The sequence below is a fragment of the Serpula lacrymans genome (genome assembly GCF_000218685.1).
Source record: "Serpula lacrymans var. lacrymans S7.9 unplaced genomic scaffold SERLAscaffold_8, whole genome shotgun sequence".
Lineage (NCBI taxonomy): Eukaryota > Fungi > Basidiomycota > Agaricomycetes > Boletales > Serpulaceae > Serpula > Serpula lacrymans.
This window is the reverse complement of record NW_006763297.1, coordinates 346,468-368,798: the sequence shown is the minus strand read 5'-3', so window position 1 is coordinate 368,798 and position 22,331 is coordinate 346,468. Positions and strand designations below refer to the sequence as shown.

The 22,331-nt window shown below is 46.0% G+C and overlaps 8 protein-coding genes across 8 annotated transcripts; 5 read left to right on the top strand and 3 right to left on the bottom strand.

Moving 5' to 3' along the window:
• Window positions 1-19: 19 nt before the first annotated feature.
• SERLADRAFT_438784 (uncharacterized protein) lies at window positions 20-5,275 on the bottom strand (the record flags this gene model as incomplete). The annotated part of the gene is made up of 20 exons (XM_007319175.1): window positions 20-126; window positions 187-500; window positions 554-687; window positions 747-1,089; window positions 1,140-1,245; window positions 1,297-1,395; window positions 1,446-1,568; window positions 1,622-1,746; window positions 1,804-2,017; window positions 2,069-2,145; window positions 2,197-2,379; window positions 2,430-2,585; window positions 2,649-2,841; window positions 2,892-3,151; window positions 3,205-3,293; window positions 3,350-3,454; window positions 3,513-3,859; window positions 3,917-4,127; window positions 4,183-4,306; window positions 4,368-5,275. The coding sequence occupies 20 exons, from the start codon at window positions 5,273-5,275 to the stop codon at window positions 20-22; spliced, it is 4,218 nt and encodes a 1,405-aa protein (XP_007319237.1).
• Window positions 5,276-6,008: 733 nt separating this feature from the next.
• Window positions 6,009-7,695, top strand: SERLADRAFT_449858 (uncharacterized protein; the record flags this gene model as incomplete). Its single annotated transcript, XM_007319174.1, is given in 9 exon segments — window positions 6,009-6,150; window positions 6,210-6,334; window positions 6,387-6,598; window positions 6,654-6,875; window positions 6,895-6,930; window positions 6,993-7,068; window positions 7,120-7,174; window positions 7,228-7,404; window positions 7,473-7,695. 9 exon segments carry the CDS (start codon window positions 6,009-6,011, stop codon window positions 7,655-7,657), a joined length of 1,230 nt encoding a protein of 409 aa, XP_007319236.1.
• Window positions 7,696-9,742: 2,047 nt separating this feature from the next.
• SERLADRAFT_391481 (uncharacterized protein) lies at window positions 9,743-10,364 on the top strand (the record flags this gene model as incomplete). The annotated part of the gene is made up of 2 exons (XM_007319173.1): window positions 9,743-10,021; window positions 10,136-10,364. The coding sequence occupies one exon, from the start codon at window positions 9,759-9,761 to the stop codon at window positions 10,011-10,013; it is 255 nt and encodes an 84-aa protein (XP_007319235.1).
• A 1,043-nt stretch (window positions 10,365-11,407) lies between these two features.
• On the top strand, window positions 11,408-12,191 carry SERLADRAFT_469430 (uncharacterized protein; the record flags this gene model as incomplete). The annotated part of the gene is made up of 2 exons (XM_007319172.1): window positions 11,408-11,677; window positions 11,746-12,191. One exon carries the CDS (start codon window positions 11,785-11,787, stop codon window positions 12,160-12,162), a length of 378 nt encoding a protein of 125 aa, XP_007319234.1.
• Window positions 12,188-13,031, bottom strand: SERLADRAFT_408859 (uncharacterized protein; the record flags this gene model as incomplete). The annotated part of the gene is made up of 5 exons (XM_007319171.1): window positions 12,188-12,339; window positions 12,417-12,429; window positions 12,472-12,675; window positions 12,819-12,865; window positions 12,935-13,031. The coding sequence occupies 5 exons, from the start codon at window positions 13,029-13,031 to the stop codon at window positions 12,188-12,190; spliced, it is 513 nt and encodes a 170-aa protein (XP_007319233.1).
• A 358-nt stretch (window positions 13,032-13,389) lies between these two features.
• On the bottom strand, window positions 13,390-14,731 carry SERLADRAFT_438780 (uncharacterized protein; the record flags this gene model as incomplete). Its single annotated transcript, XM_007319170.1, has 3 exons — window positions 13,390-13,773; window positions 13,828-13,957; window positions 14,016-14,731. The coding sequence occupies 3 exons, from the start codon at window positions 14,729-14,731 to the stop codon at window positions 13,390-13,392; spliced, it is 1,230 nt and encodes a 409-aa protein (XP_007319232.1).
• Window positions 14,732-18,648: 3,917 nt separating this feature from the next.
• SERLADRAFT_469424 (uncharacterized protein) lies at window positions 18,649-19,477 on the top strand (the record flags this gene model as incomplete). Its single annotated transcript, XM_007319169.1, has 2 exons — window positions 18,649-18,716; window positions 18,771-19,477. The coding sequence occupies 2 exons, from the start codon at window positions 18,649-18,651 to the stop codon at window positions 19,345-19,347; spliced, it is 645 nt and encodes a 214-aa protein (XP_007319231.1).
• Window positions 19,478-21,279: 1,802 nt separating this feature from the next.
• Window positions 21,280-21,993, top strand: SERLADRAFT_469423 (uncharacterized protein; the record flags this gene model as incomplete). Its single annotated transcript, XM_007319168.1, has 1 exon — window positions 21,280-21,993. One exon carries the CDS (start codon window positions 21,508-21,510, stop codon window positions 21,778-21,780), a length of 273 nt encoding a protein of 90 aa, XP_007319230.1.
• Window positions 21,994-22,331: the final 338 nt, after the last annotated feature.

Here is a 22,331-nt window from a genome sequence, read left to right as displayed (position 1 = left end):
CGATGATATTCAGATATATCTATGTGCTAAAAGTAAGTGTGCTTTCGCGAATGCGCAGCTTGACACTACGATCAGCAGGCCACTCGAATCGTACCCACTCGAGAGTTGCAGCAATGGTCATATTGGCTGAGAAATTGTCACACATTCAGCGAGTCGTTTACACCCAGACCCGAGTTGAAAACGAACCTTCGTCGCCAACGTTGAATGCTAGAGTCTTGAATGGCTGTGAACCGCCATGGCCCTGCCGAGGAGGGGCACCAGGGTTGAAAAAGTTTGTGAAGCTGGATCCGACTTTCCACACCAGTACTGCGCATTCTTCGAGAGACACGGTGACCAGTCTTCGACCGTCGGGGGAGAAACTACATGCCGCAGGTCGTTTCTTATGTGCCTCGAGAACGTAAAGCTGGGTGGCAGTCTTTAGATCATACATGATAAACGCTCCTTCGCTTGTACCGACTGCAAGACGTTGCGTGGCCATATGGAAATCGACAGTAGGAAATCTAAAAGACGCGAGTCAACTGCAAAATACAGTTGTGTCCTGGTGAGAACGTACGTCTTGACCACATGGCCCAATATTTCAGTCGCAGTGTCCAGGACTGCATCACGGCTTGAAGTTGAGTTAGGATCTAACGACTTGACTACAGCCTCCATCAATCGTGGAAGGTTGTGATAAAGCACAAGAGGTCTCTGTTATCGCGTAAGACACACTAATAGTTCACAAGGCAAGACGATGCATGTCAACGCACCTTGCGGATCAAGAATGCAACGAGCTGCATAATGGATTTTCGATGGTCGAGGTTGCGAGGGTTGAGGATGTCAAGCGTCAAGGTTGTCATGAACAGCGGCGTATTGCTCGACGCGATCTGTAAAACAGCCAGTCTTGCCTGGGGCCCCGCATTTTGAGCCGATATGTTCTCTTTTCGTGAATTTGTAGCTAGACTGCAAAGTGCTCGAAGCGTCTCCATAGCATCAACATAGTGTTGCCAGATATGGAAGCCACGAGAACATAAGTCGATCGCTAGAGAGCGATGGGGTGACTGTTCGTCGTGAAGATATAAGGCGATAGACTTTGAAATATCAACCAAGGAACTGCATCAAGAATAAGTCATCCAGTTCTACATTAAAACCATGAGCTCTACCTGGTTGACATCAAGCTGTACTTTTCAATCGCCATGAAACCACAAACGAAAAGAGCGAGGGCAGCTCGTGCAGACTCTTTGTCGGCGGTAGGCTGTAGGCAAGGTACTGCAAGACGAATGTATGAGATAAATAAAAGATGGTGCCAATCGTACATACGGTGATGCTGCCATGCGTCCACCAAGGACATGTTTTCTTCGTCTGATAAACGAGTTACTCCAGCGTCAAATAATAGACGAGCAGCTTGCTTTATTTCATCTATGAAATGGTTTAGACAATTCGGCTTGTCTATTCGAAATAAAGCTTACTCGAAGACTCGAACCACTGTCGAGACAGGAATGAAATATCTGGCGGCTGGAAGGACGTGCCCACAGCTTGCGCAAGAGATGTCGAATAGAATGTGATGACTGTTTGGCAGTCTTCATATAACTCTAAAACATGACAATGAGATACATTGAGATCAAGTCAGTAATTTGGAGACGACCTTCACGTAGCGCTAATGCCTTGAGCAACGCGACCAACACCAAAGCTCGCGCAGCCGATATCTTCGGGGATATACACCAAGCATCTCGGGGGTTCTCTTGATGAAACAACGATGTTGATGAGTAGCTGAAAGTAGGAGTTTGTAAGCTCACGAAAGACACGAAGAACTTGCACACCACATACCATCCATAACCAGCAAAGCCCGACGAAGGTTGAATCCCCAGCTTGATTTCACATATCTCGTCTACATCATGACTGAGCCCAGGTGTCAAGACTATGGATAAGATGGCACGAAGTTGAGTTATCGATGACCCCTGGGTCTTCTCGTTAGCTACTGATTTCACTGTGATGGAGATGTATTTGAGGAATCTCTCCAAATTAAGCGAAATGGTGCACACTAAAAGCAGTAAGAAACGATTGCAAGAGATGAAAAGCAAAGGAAACTAACAGGAATCGAGCCCTGTGTGATAACTCGGGAGGGCAGATATGGATGTGGATGGTGGAAGATCCTTGGCGTTTAAAGATCTACAAAGAAAATGAACATTTTTTTGAATACCTGATTGACACATGGCTCACAGATCTATCCATCCACCCTGGTTTATGAGCTCCTCAGCCTTTTCACCTGTCGTAGACCGCCAAAGTTCCCGAGTGCGAACGCCCCACAAGCGGGCACAGCCATCCGAATATACGAGTAACAGGTCATCACCGTTAATGCATACTCTAACCAACGGCGCCGAAGAACCTGGAATTAGATAGAGGCTAGAAAAGAGATGTCAGTGCGTATATAGTTAATCGTCGGTAGTACGAACAACTGAAAACCATCTATCACGAATACAGCGATCGTTCCATCTTCAGAGACGCATAGTGCACACCCGCGTAACGGTCCAGCCTTTTCATTCTGTAGCTGGATCACCCGTACAAGAGGCGTTAAGAATACGGTCCATCGAGCGCATAATTTGAGTGAACTTGTGATGACCGAAGATATTAGAATAGCTCTTGAAGTCACGATAGATTATGAGTCGACGCACTCCAGAGACCATGTGCCGATACTGCCATCATCTCCACCTCCAACGACAAAACGCTCCTTTGTCCGATCATTCCGCACTAAATGCAGACTGCAGATGAATCCATCAAGAGGGAAATCTGATGTCTTCTCAAAAATCGATTTGTTTGCTTTTTCTGCCAATTTGGAAAGAGAGGATAGACGGATGCGGCCATCACCTGTAATTGCCTAGGACCATGGATCTAGACGAGTAGTGAACGACACTCACTGTAGCCCAGTATGATCTGGTTAAGTTCAAGTGGGAGGATGGACGTCAATCTATTGGAATGCGCATGGCTTCCTTTCATCAAGGCTTTCCACAAGGAACGAGAGTAGACCGTTGCGCCATTTGAAATACCGGAATCCTCATTAACAAGCACCAACTCTTTTCGCCCTGTTTTTCCTGTTCTGATACACATCGCCTCAGTCATAGAGAGACATCGGAGCGCCTCATAGCCTTCTACTGTCGACGAGCGCACCAGCCTAGGCCTTTACACCCACATTTACTTTCTTAATCCTGATGGGGTGGTAAATCTACTCACTGGAAGTTCACTCCTGTTTCGTTTGTCGACATATCAACCTCGTTGTTGTTAGCATCCACAGCATGAAGTTGATACCGTTCTATACGATCCTGTATGACTCCTATTTGAGATAACATACCTCTTGACTAATACTACTTGATCTTACCGCGCATATGACGACGAAATGGTTGTCCTCGATTGACACGTCCTTGATTCTAGACAGGGTCAATGTGAATAGCACACGTATGCTATTCCCTTGATAGTCGAAAGCCTGATAAGCGCTGAATCTAGCTATCACACGAAAAAAAGGATTGACACTAAGTGCTCACCGTGAGCTCACTAGAGGACCACACCAGACCCCACAGTTTACCAAGCGCGAACCGGGACCGTAGACCTAAAAATGGTCCAGAAGACATTAATGCGCCTACGTCATGTTCATCACCGAGATGAAGTCTGCTAGCTTTTTCTTTCTGCTTCTCTGCTTCGAGAGTGATATCTTCTGTTGATTTATTTTTGGTGGCTTTAAATGCGTTTGTAATAGCCAAAGAAACGGGATTCGGTTGCTTGACTCCTTGGTTAGAGATAATACTGAAATGGACTTCAAACGAGGGAAGAATGCGAATAGATTGTATGTTTATGCAGTTTTCACGATCGGTGTGAAGGAAATTTAAGCCAGCTAAAATCCAATGATTTAAGAGACAGCGATGGCGCCAAGCCTTGACTAGTCACTCACTATTGTCCTTATATATGTTCGCGCACTGGGCAGGACCTTCGCTATGCCATTCACCGAGAACTTCTAGCTTACTCTCCGAAAGTCCTTGTTCCTCACTTACTATGAGTTCAAGTAGTACAAGCCTGCTTTCTTGAGCAGGCTCGTGCTCATTGTCATCCTCGTACTGCGAATGTTCACAGAGCGCAGCACACGCGAGAATCAGTTTGATTTTCTTGACATATATACATGTTAAAATAGGTGAGAAAAGACCTAAATATCTGCCGCACCTCTCCAAGATCTATTACTCGTAAATGTTTCCAGACGCTTTTTGCTGTCGATTTAGGCACAGGCTCGTTTAGGTGCACAAAAGCAGCCCGTGTGCCGTCCTGGACCCTAAACAGCGAAATATCACTGTCACAAAGCGGACGTCAGCCCAATAATAATAACATATTAACGCATATATCCTAATTACCCAGTTTCCTGTAGCGCGAGAAGTAGATTCGATTCTTCGAACATCCACATATCCGATATTGCATGCCCTGGCCCACAATGAGGTGGAAATACATGACACTTCAAGCTCAGATTATGCGAAGGTAGCGTTGGTTCTAGTGGTGACGGAATTAGTACATGCGGTGATGGTGGACTTGACATCGATTTAGATGAGATCGTCGGGGAGTTCATTGCTGAAAGAAGTGATTTTGCTTCATCTTTTCTTTTGAGGAATGAGCCACTTGGAATGGATGGAGGAGAGGAAGCAGATTGAGGAAGCGATTTTTCAATGACAACACCTTTATCAAAACTTGGTAGCAGCGTATCCGCGATAGTACGGTCTCGCAAACTCCTACTTTTTAGCATGCCTTTTAATTTGTCTGGCTCGTCTTCATAGTCGACATAATTCTTAGGAGCTTCGACTTGTTCTTTGGACACCCCAGACACGATTCGAGCTCTAGGACTGATGTTCAAAAAAGTTTGGTTGAAATAGAGTGAAGAAGGAGAAGCAGAACGAGACGCTGGAAGTCCTGAGCGAGAGGGACGTCGAGAGTGAGATGCTGGACTGGTAGGCCTGGATATTCCTGCCGGATCCACCAATTGGATACTGGGAGTGGATGTCCGTGTATGGGACGGGGTTACGGGCGGTGGATGGAATATGTATATGGATCCATGCTCTCCTCCGATGGCCGCTCCCTTTGTTCTCGAATCCTGCACTCCTAGAACTGCCTGGCCATATCCCCAGGTAACAAGAGAGGTAGAGTGTTCTGTTGAACAACTAATATCTAGAACATAGTTAGCATCAGACGAAGGTTCGCCTGGATCGCGTATTTGGGCGCAGGTTGGAAATGTTAGTGGTACCAGCAGTGATGGTGCGGGTGCAATATTCATTGCCTCCGGGGTGTCGTATGAAACGCGTGAGCTCGAATGGCCGTAGCGTGTTGGGAGTGGTTATGGGCTCAATGGCGTTCCGCAAAGCTTGTCACCGTTCCCGTCATCCGCGAGGCAAAGCGGAGTCTGAGGTTAGGGTTCTATCAGCACTCGTGGCAATTCCCGCTATCACTTCCTCAATACAAGTCATGCTTGGGGGCTTGGAATCAAATAACCTGAAGAGTGGCCATGTCTTATTATCCACTGGCAATTCTTCAATACTAGATAGCTCTCAATTATAAACATATCTATAACCGTGCAAGGAAGGTCGGTCTGACTCGGTCACGTCGGTCTGGTTTCGATACAGCTTCCCTCTTTCGCTAATAGGAATAGAATGGCAATGATTCACGCGCTCAAAATCCGATTTTTTAGTCCTTCTCTGTCTCCTAAAGGTGACGCTGCAGACATTACAAGCCATAGCTACGTTAGACTCGGAGGCTCATGTTAGAACGTCATATGACTTTCCCTTCTTTGGGCTCACTAGTAAGCAACGTGCTATCTGTGAGATTCCTCGGGTTGATTCTCATGAGTTTCCTTGTTCGGTCTAGAAGATATATTCTAACTTAGTTCATCTAGAGCTACATAAATAGACGGCTAAGGAATGACTGGCCATTGTCGTGCCACGAGTTGTTTAAAAGACACGCCGTGCCCTGTTACTACCTTTGCCATAAGATCAACTTGTCTTTGAACAGCGATGGATCCCAAGGCACCACATCCCGACAGATGGTCAAGTTATCTCTCGGAAATATTCACTTCTGGGAAGCCACCTGTTCTGGGAACCGTCGACATCAAGGAGATAGACGAGAGAGCCCAGGAGGTTCTCAAACGTGATTCCCGTACGCCCACTCGTTCTCACCTAACCGCTATATGACTCACCCATTGTCGACCTCATAAGCGGCTTATTTGTATGTCTCTGGAAGTGCTGGGACCGGTTCCACAAAACGTGCGAACCGCAAAGCATTCGACAGATGGAAGATTATTCCTAGAGTGTTGACTGATGCTTCCGTTCGGAACATGGAGGCAAGTGCTTTTATCGCCGCAACAGTACATTGGTGCTATATGTGAATGCTAGACTACGATATTCGGCGTAAAATACCCATCACCTCTCTTCGTAGCTCCCATCGGCACCCAGGGTGTCTTACATGCAGATGGAGAACTCGCCACTGCACGGGCTGCAGCTAACATAGGGGTACCTTTCATTATGAGTGCAGCTTCTTCTCGTTCCATCGAGGATATCGCCAAGGCCAATGGCCCAAGCGCTCACAGGTGGTACCAACTTTACTGGCTAGTTCCGTTTTCTTCGTTTAGTGGATAGTAAATTAACCCGTCTGTTACCCAGGCCTCGCACTGCAGACGTGACGCTGTCGGTGTTGAAGAGAGTGAAATCCAACGGATTTACTGCTCTAGTCGTCACTGTGGACGCCATGCGCCTCGGATGGCGTCCGTCCGAGATCAAGTCCGCGTTCCTCCCGACAGTGTATGGCGTGGGCGTTCAAGTGGGTGTGGCCGACCCTGTGTTTATGGCACGACATGGCCTGGAGCCAAGACACGAGACCACCAAGTTCCCATTTGACCCTCAGGCTATACGACAGCGCGCGGTGGGTGGGGATGAAGGGGCCAAGAAGATGATGGCTTTGAGCAAAGAGTGGATTTCGGAGGCTAATCCTGGGGTATTCAGGACTTGGGACGACATCAAGTTTCTGAGAGATAACTGGGATGGGCCACTGGTCCTGAAGGGTCTGCAAAGTGTAAAAGTACGTCAACAAACAGTCTCGCCTGTACTGCATTCTTACTTTCCTATAAAGGATGCCGAGAAAGCTATCGAAATGAATGTAGATGGGATCATCGTATCTAATCATGGTAAACACGCTTAATCCCCTGGATGAGAGACAAATACTCACTCCCATTTATAGGTGGCCGACAAGTCGACGGTGCTATCGCTTCGCTGGATGCGTTGGACCGAATTTGCCAGTCGCGCAAGGTCTTGGAAGCTCAGAGATCCGGCAAGTTCACTGTTCTCTTCGACTCTGGAATACGCACAGGTAGCGATATCATCAAAGCACTTGCGCTAGGTGCCCAGGGCGTTCTAAGTTCGTACCAATGACTCATTCTTTCCTTACTGATTCTCAAGTCGTATTGATATTTCTCTTCTTTCCAGTTGGGAGACCATTCATGTATGGTCTAGCGATCGCAGGGCAGGCGGGTGTAGAACAGATCTTGCAGCAGACTTTGGCCGATTTGCATGTTACGCTGGGCTTATGTGGATTTAAACACGTCAGTGATATAGTAGGGAAAAGGGGAGATATCATGATCAAAGCGAGTGAATGGAAAAGTAAATTGTGATAACAATGGTTTCCGCCTATGTAAGTTGATGTATTCCATATATCCACGAGCTATTTTGCCACCGTAAACTGACGACTAAGACGTTCACCGGCTTCTTGTGCACTGTAAGCACAAAACTGACGGTCGTGACGTTACTCTGTCTCTGTTCTTTACTTCCTCAGATGGTGTATCTCTCTGTTCTTTACACTGTTGGATTTCTCTTTGGAGGTCGCCCTGGTATATTCCTAACTTTTGTATTCCTCCATGAATGACATGCAGGAACCACGGCACCATAGTTGGTTCTATCCACAAACCGCAAAATAGGCCTGCGTCCCATTGGGTAAGCACCCTACGAGTGTTTTGCAACATTTGAAACCTACAGTCTCTGAGGGCCCAAGCACTTCCTCCCGATTGGATTGGACTCGCGGGTCCATCAGAAGTATTGACAATGCAAAATGGAGATATCCAGAGCGTTCCTCTGACTCGGTAAGCGACACTCAGACGCTCAACTAAAGATGGGCCGAAATGGTGTACAAGCTGAGAAATCGGTCACAATGGTATATCCATGTTTAGTTCGCCAATAGCTTCAATCTGCCTATAACCTGTAGGACCGAGGAAGAATTAAGATTCGATGCTAACTCCTGTTCCTGGTCAACTAGGTATGGTAATAGCTGGGCTGAGTCTGCATGCAGCGCTACTGCGCTCTCTTTGTCTCACCTCATTCGGGGATCGAGCTGGTGGAGCTAGCTCCTTTGGCATTTCAAGAACTCCAATACATTAGTTGTACTGCCACTCATCACCCACCTACATATAAATACTCGACACAAGCAACTTCCTCACTCTCGTCTACCTTACCGCCGTTCAATCAAATCCCAACACAATCAACATGCAGGATCTTAAGAGACTCCTTATATCCACTGTTCTCATAACCTCTGCAGTGACTGCTCTGAACGTAACAGTGAGCATTTTTTCAACCCAAGGAAATCGGCCAGGCACTCACCAACAAAGGTCATAAACTGCACAAACGGCGGTATCAAGCTTACCAGTGAGCAATATATCGAGAAAGGGTGCTGTTTTCTGCCTCTCACTGTGGGGTTTTATTGACATACTTAGATGCGATCCCTCGAGGTCTATTGGATTCCTCTCCTCACAAAACTGCACGAACATGGGTGGCAAGGCATACTACTGTGAATACAAGGGTAGAGCCGTTTGTGTTCCTGAGGCTCCATTGTCGAAAGAAGACATGGACGCAGGGGAGTGCTTCAATTAGACGAAGGCTGGCGGCCCCTGCATTTGTTGGAGATTGGGATTGGAAGAACCATTTCACAGCAAACAGGTGACTATCTATTCACGTCATGTCGTAGTATATGAGCGGGCTATCACGAAAAATGCAATGATAAGTTACTTCAGGCCATTGCGAACAATAAAAGGCCATCGTCGAGTGGCTAAGGCAGGCCAAAGCGTTAAAGCACGATGTCGCAAGCGTTGTTGTGGGTGCCACGCGCGAATGGCCAAAGCGTTCGCATGAACATCATCGTAAAGCGGATGAAAATCAAAGCGTCTTCTACGATCAAAAAGCGGGTGTCAGTCCAAGCAACATTCAAAGCGTATATTTGCGAGCCATTTAAACACGCCCGCAATGCAGAGATAGCATCAATCAGTTCCAGTCCAATCCGCCAGTGACCTCAAAATTCGACCTTGTCAAAAACATACACTCACAATGAAGTCATCCTCCACAACCTCATCTGTCACCAACGTCGCCTCTACGAACTGTTCCGCGACTTCAAGCAGTTTCAGCGAATCCTCCTCTGACGGGACTTCCCTTTCCACTCTTGCTTCCATCGAGCTTACTACCGATGCAAAGTCGCGTTTCTTCGATTCGTGGGACGCCAGCGACGTACGCTTCCCTGGCTCTGCACCGTCTCTGATCAGGAAATCGAGACTCCACAACCTGACAGATGAAGAAGTGCGGGATTTTAAAGCGGATATGGATATATTTCAATGGTCAGGCCGTTTCGAGCGTGCTGATAATATGATTCGATACGTCCCAAGCGGTCAGGGCCCGGATTTGAGCAAGGGAGAGATCAAACGCAGGCAGGTTGAAGAGGAAAAGAAGACGTTTATGAGGGAGGCAGTCAAGTTGTTGGGTCAGCAGAAAGATGCGGGGAAAGGCAGGGTTTCTGAGGATTCTGAGGATTCGGAAGATCATAGCGATGATTCTGACGAAGATGACTCGCAGAAAGGCGACAGGAAACTCGATAAGGTAAAGTCATTGGCTCCAAAGAAAAAGGACGAGGCTGCCTGCCCCAGCAGCTTGCAGAAGAGGACCGTTCGACGACTCCCGAAAAGGGGATATGTATCCATGCCCAATATGTGAAAGAAAGGCTTTATGAACACAATCATGATTAAATGAAGGAGGGCTAGATATATCTATGTTACCTATGACTCACATGATTTCCCTTAGTATTTTTCTATTCTCCTTTTGAAAATGTGACACACCTATGCATATGTTTGTCAAATATAGGCCCAAAATACCGCTTGTAACGGAATTTTCTTGTGATTTGACATAAGACTCGGAGTGACGGAAGAGCAGTTTGGAGTAATTGCAAGTGTCTGTGCGATCGACCCGTTTGGTTTTATAACGGCAGCTTGTTTACGCGTCACATCAGAGTAAGTTTAAATTTTGTTTCCATGATTCCAAGCATAGTTGATAAACACCATCATCTGCGATGACCATAGCAAGTAAGACTGCGCCGAAGCCACCGAGAACAATTTGGAATTGACACTTCTTATGCGAACCTTGAGAAAAGTAAATGAAAATGAGTATAATAGTGCAGATATATTGATATACGGAGTAGTATGTCGGAAAAATCCACTTTCCATGGTTAGGCCGAGTGTGGTCTGATAAGATTGGCAGAAAACGGAGCATCAGATTAGATACAAAAGATTGCGAACAGGTCAGACCAGGTTTTATTCAGAATAATTGTTGCGATAGCCCTGAGATGTCCGAGTACACATGGCATTATGATGCGGCCGATTTGTCTGAAGGCCCTGATCATTATGATCGCTCCGGCCAAGGTGATAGGCCTTACCAGAACGGTCTTGCCGTTCGAGCTGAGGATTCCGATGGTGCTATATTGGTACCAGTAACAGTAGTCATATCTGAACAGACAGAACATGCCTGATTGTCCTGGTCCAAAGCCTTATTGTAGGTATGGCCTATATTATCTTTTCGAACCTTATAAGATAAATGCACGAAAAAAGTAGAGCTAGTTAATTGCACATGTGATATTCGAGCAATGAAGTATACAGAGTAAACGACCGAACTACACTGGCATCTCTATTAGGAAAATATAGAAGTACTGTTGGAAGAATGCATTGCTGACCGCTGGTTCGGCACTGGCGAAGTTGTTCACAACTTCGAGGCATACTGTTTGGAACAACAATTATTAAGACATATATATATTCAACAGCTGTCATGAACGTACAATTCAAACCAGTGTCTAAGAAAATACCAGGAATTGATGTGAATCCTTTGATTAGTCAGCTTCCAGTTGTTAATTCTGCTTTGAAAGGATAAGTATAAGTATTGTGAGACATGTCAAAACGCACCTGCATTAGTAGTGATGTCATTTGCAACTCGGGATTGGTGGTGTTGAACAGGTTGGGTTTACTTAGGAAGTTTGCGTGCAGTGATTTATATACTTTCTGTGGGTTGGTGGAGCCTCAGACGTCATGATTAGTAATTATAATGAAAATAGTGGATGAATCCACTCACCTTAGATTGAACTGAAAAACAGTCAGTTGTCGCCAACACTATGCCATCGAACGGCAAAAAACGACGACGTGATTCTACACCCATTGTTGAAGAGACTTCGTCATCCGAGAATAGCTCAAAACCTTTGGTCACTAGGCTCACCCATGAATCTTACAACGTCGCGAGTGATGGAGCATTATGATGGTCTCCGAGGGTTCCACAAATATTTGCGAAGGTTCCTGGCTGCCAACTGTGATGTAGCAAATGCTGAAGATCCCATTACTGTAAGCTCATCAATATATGCTCCCATATTTCTAGTCATAAGCTTCTAACGCTGTTCCTCACTTTACAGATTATAAATTATCAGTGCATATACATTAAATATTAATCCATGGAAGATTGGAACGAAGGATGCGATATTCTCCGATGTAACCCCAGCTTCAATCAAGAACCACGTTTCGACTTCGTTCTTGTCAACACGGACACCCCAGAGCCAACCCCTGCTCGACTCAAAAAGCTGATCAGAATATTTACTCAACATTCTTCATTTGACATTGCAGTGGTCAAGATGCTCAAGCTTTCGGCTGGAAACCCAAGGACTAGGTGGACGGGCGCTCGGCTGTATGATGAAGCCAGAGATTTTGAGCTAGTAAAAGCAGAGTACTTGGTTCGGGGAGTTCATATGATCAATGCGTTTGATCTCAAGGAGGGGAGCTTTTATTTAAACGATTTAATTGACGGCGACATGTTTTTACGTTTTGGGAATTGATATTAATACTTTTACATTTTGTCTATCAACTAATGACTCTGAGTCCGCTAAGTGTCTGAAGGAATCTGGTATGGCCCGCTCGTATTTCCAATGTCGTGACAATGCCTGGTGAGAGGTAATCTGCGGTCCCGATTTTGCCACTTTCGCTGATTGGCCTGATCGTTTCATCTCTCATACCTGATTAGCGCTCGATCAGCGTCTGATCATGAACGCAACAGATTGACAGACAACACAGGATTATCTCAGATACTCACAGTGTCTGATCTGCTAAAATGGATTTTTCCGACATAACAATTGCAACTGACGCACCTTGCCTCTTTTGACACCACAGGTGTAGTAAGTAATATCACCAACGAAATTATCGACAGCTAGTGGTCCATTTTCGAAAACACTTTGATCTACTGAACACCCAGAAGAGTTTCTGCCATTCCTTTCGTTACCACAACGTCCTTCTTTGTCGCCGTCTTGCCGCTTGCAGTGACCATTATCCTCGTTCTTCCTAGGGTCTCTCGACTTCGTGGATTTAGAAAAACATGATCAATATAGGTCAAACGACAAAATCTATGCACTTACTTATGAACCAAATTGGCCAAAATTTACGAAAGATGAGGGTGTATACTAAAAGCTGCTTCTTCGTCGTCCCCGCCACGTCAGACCTTAGCAGCCTCATTCTGGGCGAATCTCATGCTCGTCACCCTGGTAGCTTGCGCAGCCATTTCCAGCCAACTAGTCAGTCTACCATTTATGCACCAAAGCACTAGGATATACTCACGATCCTCCTCCTTCGTATTCCTATTCCCCTCTGAAGAGGCAGGACGCCCTTCTCCACCAATCTGAGGTTGTTTATAATACCTCAAGTCCGTACGCATGTCTAGCTGATTATAATGCAGCTATGAAGTGAACGCGAGAGACTTCTGACTTCTGACTGCCCCACCATTATGGATGAGCAGTGTTTTTATACCTTAGGCTGGCACTGTCGACGGCAACGACGAGGGAGTCCAGGTAGACCCTGGTGAGCCATTTTTAGTAATAGCATGTATAGATCTCGGTGTTACGGGCCTTTGATAGCCATGTCAACTACCTATGCGCTATGTTCAAAAAACGAGTCTCTTGACCAGCATGAGGCATGCCAGCTGTTCATCGGTAGTCAGCTGATATAGCACATAGTCGATAATCATCTCTTATACAGAACAGTCGCATGGAATCTACGCTCACTACCCTGGACCTTCAGGCATACTCAGCCTTCTTCAAGAAATCCAACTTGTATCGACTCGACTCGAGATGCCACGAAATATACCCATCCTTGAATAACCTCCACTGCTTCGCTATTGTCTCGTCAAATATATCAACGTCTTCTTCGCCGTGACCTCGGCGCTCTCCTTTTTCAAGTTTTCTTTCAACCTCGTCCAACCGCAACATTGCATCGATCCTGAACGTCGCATCTCTCACTTCATCGCAAAGCAAATTGAACGTGTCCATCAGCGTCCATTCCCTGCCCTGGCTACCCTTTTTCGAAGCAGATCGAAGGGCCTGAGTCCGGAGATGGATCACGTTGTATTGTTCACCATCGATTTCTTCCTTATGAAACGAGAGAAGGTCGTTCATCATCTCCTGCAAAGGAGAGTTAGTCATACACTCCAATTTGACCCGTTTCTTAAGACTCACAATTTGAAACACAAGGTCAGGCAAGGCATGAAGATATCTCGTCAACGGTAGCTTCTGACCCCTGTTGGCCTTAAATATTGCTGCAACGAATGACTCGCTGATTCCCGTCTTCAGGCGAAGGTAACGTGGGCTAGATATATTAAAGGTTAGCTCACTATATAACGATACTAGTCAAATAGATAACTCACAAGTTCACTGCATCCCCTTTCAATGGAATTGGTAGCATGCCTTGCTTATCGCCATCACATTTAGGACCGATTCTAGCACCTTTGGGGGACGGAAGTGACCGCTGGAAATGGTGTTGCTGCTCCAACAAGTGCTGGTATCCCATGTCCAAGGGACTAGCCCGCACCACAGCATCTACCGTCAATAGCCTCTTTTCCATCAGGCAGCCATCGACATAAGTAATCCAGGGTACAACTGCCAGCCCCATCAGTAGGGTGTCCTCTTCGTACACGATGGACAGCTCTTTTAGAACCCCATGATATATTGCAAGCACGCCTGGCGGCTGAGCCATTCCAAGGTACACCCTCTGCGTGAACCCGGCCATACTGGTGTACATCTCGTCGTCCTTGATGGAATCATCAAAAGAAAGGGCTATCGCTATCAGCTTTCCCATCAACAGATTCATCTCTGTGTCGGCGAAAGGATACGCTCTCTCAGCGAGACTAGAGGAAGCTTTCTCGAGGTTATGCAGTTTATTACTGTCCCAAGATAAGGCAGGACCCAGCGTGGTTTTGAACCACTCATGAAAGGATTCATGAAAACCGGGGTTTGTGGGCAATGGGGCTTCATAGCGGTACCCAATCTCGCGGAGAAGGAGTTGAAGGCGAGGGATATAGCTGGTGGAATCCTGAGTGCAGGACGAGTGAAGAGAAGTGGTGTTGGTATGTTTAACAGGCATCTTATGGAGGAGTTATCGAGGGGAGTTGGACACATTGACGATCAACTCTGAATCCTTCACTTTATACCGCGATGGAAATCTTTGCTGTACTTTCTCGTGCCTAATTTACCCATAATACTGCGTAGCATGTGAGTGAATGGATCTCACTCTTACAGCATGTGTCTTCATCTGGTGGACTCATCTACAAGTTTTTCATAGGTAGCGCGCTTGATGATGTCTACCAACGTTCGGGCCTCCCTCCGAAGCTGATCCTGGACATATCTGTGGATGGTTTAGTGATATGATTGACCATTGCTTACTGAATCACTTACATCCTGTCGAGTGGATGCCGCCAAACCTGTAGTCATTGCACCAAGTCCTCACTTTACAAAGACCTCAATGCATATTCAGTTTGCATTAACGTGATAGATAACTCAACTACCAAATGCTGTTTACTCGGGTGGCCACGCAGGTTTGAAGTGTCGACACTGTACCGGTAGCTCTTCTCTAATCTCCGAATTACATACCAATATTATCGTTGTCGTGATGTCTGCCACACCGCAGGCTTCGGCTACCTTGAAAAGCGGCAGCTTAGTTATTCCAACCGACTTCATTGTCTATTAGTGAGACGTCCGTACAATGTTTGCTATGTGTTGGCCCATTAGGCCCTGTTAAATACTCATGAACACACTTAGCATTCGACTACCCGCAAGATGTTTAAACCCGAGGCAATGCTATCAATGCACACATTTCCGCCCTTGTTGAGGCCACCCTCTGAATAGCGTGGACTGATACATTTGTTGTAACAAAACCTAACGACCAAGTCACATATGAGGATATTAACACGAATAAAAATGCGTCGAAAGTATGATATGATGCGGTTAAACACGTCAGTGATCATCTCAATCCTGTAAGAAAGTGAGGTTCGTAAGAGGTAAAAACTTACCTTCATTATTTTCATTTCTGAGACACCTGAGAAGCTGTAGACAAAGTGGAAGGTCATCTTCAGAACACCCGTCAACTCCGTAAGCTTGAGCTCATGAACGAGAGTATACCGTGACTCCGTTTCTCTCTCGAAAAGGACGTGATTGAGCGGTTAAAATAATTTGACAACGTCTCTGAGGGTAAAATAGAACCCACCCAAATGGTAGCTTACCACATGAAGTCCGAAGACTGATCTTACTCGTAAGCTGAATTCTTGACTTCTAGCCATAATATGATATTGCGATACCTCGTTGTCAGAACTTTCTGTGCAGGGTTTGAAAAGGCTATAGAGTTACGCACGTACCTTACAATGCGATTAAAGGACAAAAGTTGCGTCCTCGCCATATCACCATGGAATGAGATTTGACAAGACCATTCTATATGCTCGAGCTTCCATTTCCAGCGTTCCTATCCCCCTATTATTTAGGAAATCACAGACGCCACCTCATGCGAGAATTGAAGAGAAAATGGAAGTACATGCTGCAGATTAGCCTGAGCTATCTTCTCTTCCCCTAGGCATACGCCGCTACCACCTCTGATCCTGTACAGCATTTTGATCGGAGGCATGCCGTTCTATACGAACTACATGCGTCAGATGGGCCTGGACTTGCGATTACTCGAAACGCTTGAACCTTGGGAGGGCTTTCGATACCGGTCTTAGTGAGGTATCCGCGCTCTGATACCGTACCGTGACAGCTTGATTTCTTCGGGATACATAGTTATAGCACCGTGAATGGACATGATGCAAAGCTGTAAAGCTGTGCTTGCCTTCTCCCGCACCACACGGTCAGCTCGGACCGGCGATTCGAAACGATCGCGGCGGAAGATGTGTCAGTCCGCAATTTGATAGTACTCTTGCAGAATCATTACAGCGGACGGGACACATTGTGAGCAACATGCCAGCCACTAATCGGCTTGATTTCCATGGCAGGTGACGTACGGGTAGCTGACACAGCCTATAGCGTTCTGACTTGATCCAACGAAATAACGACAGGTCAGGTGAACTTTTCCCTTTGCATATGCTCGCCAGAGTGCGAGCTGTACCGCAAATTTCTTGTGGCGGTTTGACAACAGACTTGGAGTGGAAATTTGTATGCCGCGGAGTATGAAATGGCAATACATGACTGGTGTCTCAACAGACATTGGTGCATTATTCGTGAAACATGCAGGGAGAACAGGTGATGTTCTTCATGCAGTGGCAACGGTGATGGGAATGGGTGAGCAGATGCGGGTTTTGATATTCAAATTAGCCTTTTGAAATATCTTCCCCAGGGAAATCTCTTGCTTAGACTGATGTTATGCCTCAGACCATAGTAATTCGTAAATCCACAAAGCAACCTGTAAGTTCTTGTCCAACAAGAATGTCACATTCTGTGCTTACCTATTTACTAACAGGGAAATATCCAATTCTCGGAAGATGGAGAGACGGTTATTGATGAAGACGATGTAGATTGACGGTCATCGCTATCGACGGAACGTTCAATGGTTGACATTTGTGTAAACCACAAAGTGATCTCGCTATGATGACAGTTCAGTCATTGTTATATTATTATTTACAGGTAGATATACATTTGTGAGACGGACGTAACAGTATCGATATGTTAAATATACCTGTCTTGTTGACTTGGGGCACACTAGGCTTGTGAGAGTGGCTTGAGTGGGTGGACGCGTCAACTGGGCGGCTAATCATTCTATGAGCAGACCGCATAGTAGAAACTTTGCTCGACATGTCAACATGTAGCCTACTCAAAGGAACGTCAAGGAAGCATTGACATCTCCTTTGCGCTTGTGGAGACATATGGTAATCCCTTCTCTCAAAAATTTATTGCCAGTTACCAGCTTGCGTTCCCAGACGAATAGGGCCTTTATACTCGAACAGAAGTTTGTGTGCCGCTTGTCCATTATAATTTCGGTAAGTGAAGATCAACATCAGGTGCATTTAGCTCCAGTCCACTTGTAAGAAGACAACTTGGTGTGGATCGCATGGAGAACGACATTGTACCCAAGATGGCAGATGTGAAGTTGGAGGCCCGATGGAGAGTGTTGCCTGGTGGGGAGTATATTGGTGATATTTCAGTTGGCGGGGGTTGGGAGAGTTGGGGACGATAATGGTGAAGGAACGTAAGGAGCCCAGGTGTGTGGTTGCGTGCAGAACGGGCTAGCTTCTCATATTTTCAGCAGGTGAAATAGATGGCATGTCTGCTATGTGTAGTACTACTAGGGTCAGTTGCGTGATGAGCACAGGAAACAAGGAGAAAGAAAGACATACATATTGAGTAGTTCGTATTCTATGGACAGAATCTGTGCTGGCCATGAAATTTTGGGTAGATTGACTCGGGCAAGTCAAGCTGTGCAAGTCGTGCTGCGATATCTCATAGCCTCAGCGTCAATGTGAGTAGCAATCCAAATATAAGTATGTCTGCCATTTTACAGCATGCTCAAAAGCACATCAGGCAGCACATTTCGCCTGCATTCTTCACCATCGTATCATAGGCGTAAGAGTCCATCACAGACGACCTGTCCAACCAATCGACGAGGACAAGTTACAGTAACATGCCAGTGAACGTTCCAACCCTGGAGCGTGTAGATGTGGCGCGAGCTCTGAATCAAGCCCAGAATGTCAATGCTAGTCATGGTCACTTCAACGAAGTCCATGACAATGGCCAACAAGTAAACTTCATTACTACAATAAATAATGTTGGGCAGCACAATAGTGCGAAAATCATATCATATATTTTCTGATTGTAATCTAACGCATCCAATTATATATAGCTCAAGAACGACGAGAACTCGCGGAGTGGGTCTCTCCTCTCAACTTCCCTCAAAAGCAGAGCAATGTCAGCGAAACTCGACAAAAGGGAACGGGAAGTTGGGTGCTTGACGATGAGAGATTCAAGGAATGGAAAAGTGGTGATGTGAAGACACTTTGGTGTCCTGGGATCCGTAAGTAAATCATGATCATGATCTACGTTCATATGTTGGTAAGGACGCAGCCGGCGCTGGGAAGACCGTTCTTGCGTAAGTCTATCAGGAAAGTGACCTCAATCTATCTTGACCCGTTATCGCTACTTTTTAGCTCATACATCATCGATCATCTGACCCAGCAACACAAGCGTGACAATGACAATGTTGCAGTGGTCTATTTCTATTGCAATCACAAAGATCAATCAACACAGACAACTTATAACCTCGTGGCAAGCCTCTTAAAGCAACTCGTTCAAGATTTCCCTCATACCTTTGAGCGCGTCAATACTGAATACAGGTCTCATCGAGAAAAGCAAATCAGACCAACTCTATCCGAGGTTTGCAATACGTTAAAGAAGGAATTCTCCGAGTTCTCTCGAGTTTTCATCGTTGTCGACGCTTTGGACGAGGTATCCGAGGACGACAGTCGTGCTGAGCTTCTCACTAGTCTCCAAGTAATTGGAGCCAGCTTATTGGTAACCTCTCGTGACATTCCAATTATCGGAACAGCTCTTCGTGGCAACCAACGTATGGATATCCGTGCACGTCATGACGACATATGCAAATATATCGAAGGCCGTATTCGTTCAGGGAGCCACCTTACACAGTTGGGCAGACTCCTGGATAAACATCCCCATGTTAAACAAAAAGTTTTGGAGTGTCTTCCAGAAAAAGCGCAGGGAATATGAGTGGTTTAGGTGCTGTTCTCATGTTCATTTCGTTTTACAAGGTTGTCTAAGGTTTCTACTGTGTCGTTTGCATCTGGACTCATTATCGCGCAAGATCACTCCTCGTGGCGTGTTGGACGCTCTCAGCCATCTACCAAAGGGGATAGATGATGCGTACAATGAAACCATAAAAAGGATTGGCCAATTGGACGAGGAGCGTCGGTTACTTGCTTTGAAGATCATCATGTTAATAGCCAATGCCTTCGTACCTCTGCAAACACGGCAGCTTCGAGAAGCTATAGCTTTTTCAAGTGATCTCTCCGAAATTAGTAACGATGATCTAGTGGATGAAACCACCATAATCGATATATGCGCTGGCCTGGTTATCATTGATACAGCACTAACATATCCACGTTATGGTAGTTTGTTTCGGTTTGTTCGTGAGTGTCTTGGCTCATATATTCAATACATGGCGGATGCTCACTAGGCTTTCCATAAGATCACACTGCACAGGAGCACTTTGAAAAATATGAAGGGTGGCCTTGCGCAAATCCTCATGCAGAAATCACCAGGATGTGCCTGGGAGTCTTGTCCCTGCCGCGTGGCGATGGGATGTATGATATGGGGTTTGAGATTTATGCTAGAAAATATTTGGGAAATCACGCGCGTGGGCCTGTCGAGGAGACAGACCAGGCGATGATACAAGGTTTCTTAAGTTGTGGCGAGAGAGTTACAAGGATTCTGCAGCGCGTGTGGAATAGGGGTTCAGCGTTGCATTTGTGTGCCCATTTCGGTCTAGCTCACACCATGGATCATCGGTTAAAAAAGGGCGATATCGTAGACCAACGACTGCACATCGCTGTAGAAGAAGGGCATGTAGCGGTAATACAACTACTGCTCATCGAGGCCATGACGTCAATTCAAAAGACGGGGATGGTCAGACGTCACTCTCGATCGCAGCCCAGTCCGGGAATCTGGAAATCGTGAAACTGCTCTTAACGAGAAGTGACGTGGATGTAAATTTGACGGATCAAGATGGTCAGACACCTCTCTTCCTTGCAGATGGTGAGGGGAACACAGATATCGTTAAATTATTGTCGGAAAGACAGGACTTGGATGTCAACTTTAGGGATGTCAACGGTTGGACACTACTTGAATATGCACTTAGGAGAAGGGACAACAAACTCGTTGAACTGTTATTGGCAAGGCAAGATGTGGACGTCGACTCAAAGGACGTCAATGGTCGGACGCCACTTTCATATGCAGCTAGGAATTGGGACAATGGGGTCATTGAATTGTTCTTGGCAAGGCAAGATGTGGACGTCGACTTAAAGAACGTCAATGGTCGGACACCACTTTCATATGCAGCCAAGGAAGGGAAGAAGGATGTTGTTCAGCTGTTACTCTCAAGGGAAAATGTCACGTTGCATCCGCTTGACATTGACATCTGCATGACACTTGCATTCTCGCCTCAAGCTCCTTATGATAAGGAATTGGCACAATTGTTCCTCGTACGGTCGGCATCGGTAAACTTCGATGTTAGCTGCAAAGATTGCACACCCTTGTATGTGGCGGCCTGGTATAGCGACGAAAAATCAGTGAACTTATTATTGGCTTGCGCCGAAATCGACGCGAACGGAATCCCAGAGTGGAGTAGTATACCACCACTATGGGCTGCAGCTGAGCGAGCGTTTTTTAGACATAATCAAATTGAGATCATTGGCTTCTACATAAACGAAGATAGCAGCATGGTTGGTACAGATGGGGATAATCAACAGTAAGTACAGTAATGGCGACAGATCAGATATGTTTCTGACTACAGTGATAACAGTGATAATTCTCGAGACAACACGGACCATGGCATAAAGGCAGAGGCAGAGGCAACCATCAAGCATTTACTCGCACGATATGACGTCAACGTCAACTGGAGAAACAAACGAGGGCAGACACTCCTTCACATAGCAGCAGCGCATGGAAGCGAGTTTCTCGTGGAACAGTTACTTTCTAGAGATGACATCGAGGTGAACATACAAGATGAAAATGATGACTCACCGCAGGACTTGGCGATACGTTATGGCCGGGACAGGGTGGCCTCTCTACTTGCTCGGCAGAAGAATATCGCACTCGATTCAAATTCAGGAGATACTGCACTGTACTGCGTTAGCATCCCGGTAAACGATAATGAAGAAGAATTGGTCCAGTGTACATCTGCGGATACAGGAGAAGCAGTCCCAGAACCCCCTCTGGCACAGGATGGCACTGCATTGGACCCACCAGATGATAAGGGATCAACGCCGCTCGAGCTCGCACATAGGATGGAAACTTTACCTCCACCTGCGTCGTCAGGGCCTATCCATGACGAACCAATCTACCATGCTTCTCTGTCACAGTCTTTGGTTCGCAAACGAGGGATACGGAGGGGGGCGAAGGAACGGGTCGCTTGGAAGACAATAAACGGATGCGCATATGAAAGACAATCCTTTGAGTTACGTAGTAGATTAGGATTTTATCGATTCCCCATTCAATGCACATCTCTAGGACTCTGACCTTCACTCATCTCAACAAATCCAAAAGTATTCTAGAGTGCATTAATATAATTTCTTTGTATGTAAAATTATAAAATGGCACTGTACACGCAGTGGGTTACTTTCTACACCCACTACAAATAAAAAATAATAAAAAGTAGAATCACACTGATCACGACGGAGCGGTCCATTAATTCTGAATATTAGCTTGCGTGCTTGACAAGCCCCCACCAGCCATGAGCTGTTCGAAAACCTGCGATGCCGCCCGCCTGAGAAGAGTACAGATTGGGTGACGTTGAAACTGTTCACCGTAACCTGGACGTCGTAGAAGCTGAGGATGCAGTCGACTTCACCGTCAAATATGAGGACGCACACACCGCTATTAATGACAGTCTCCAAATCAGGCTTTGACATGCGCATACAGTCTCCAGTGCAAAAAAGTTACGGCAAGCAAAGCTTTTATGTATTGATTCACGTACG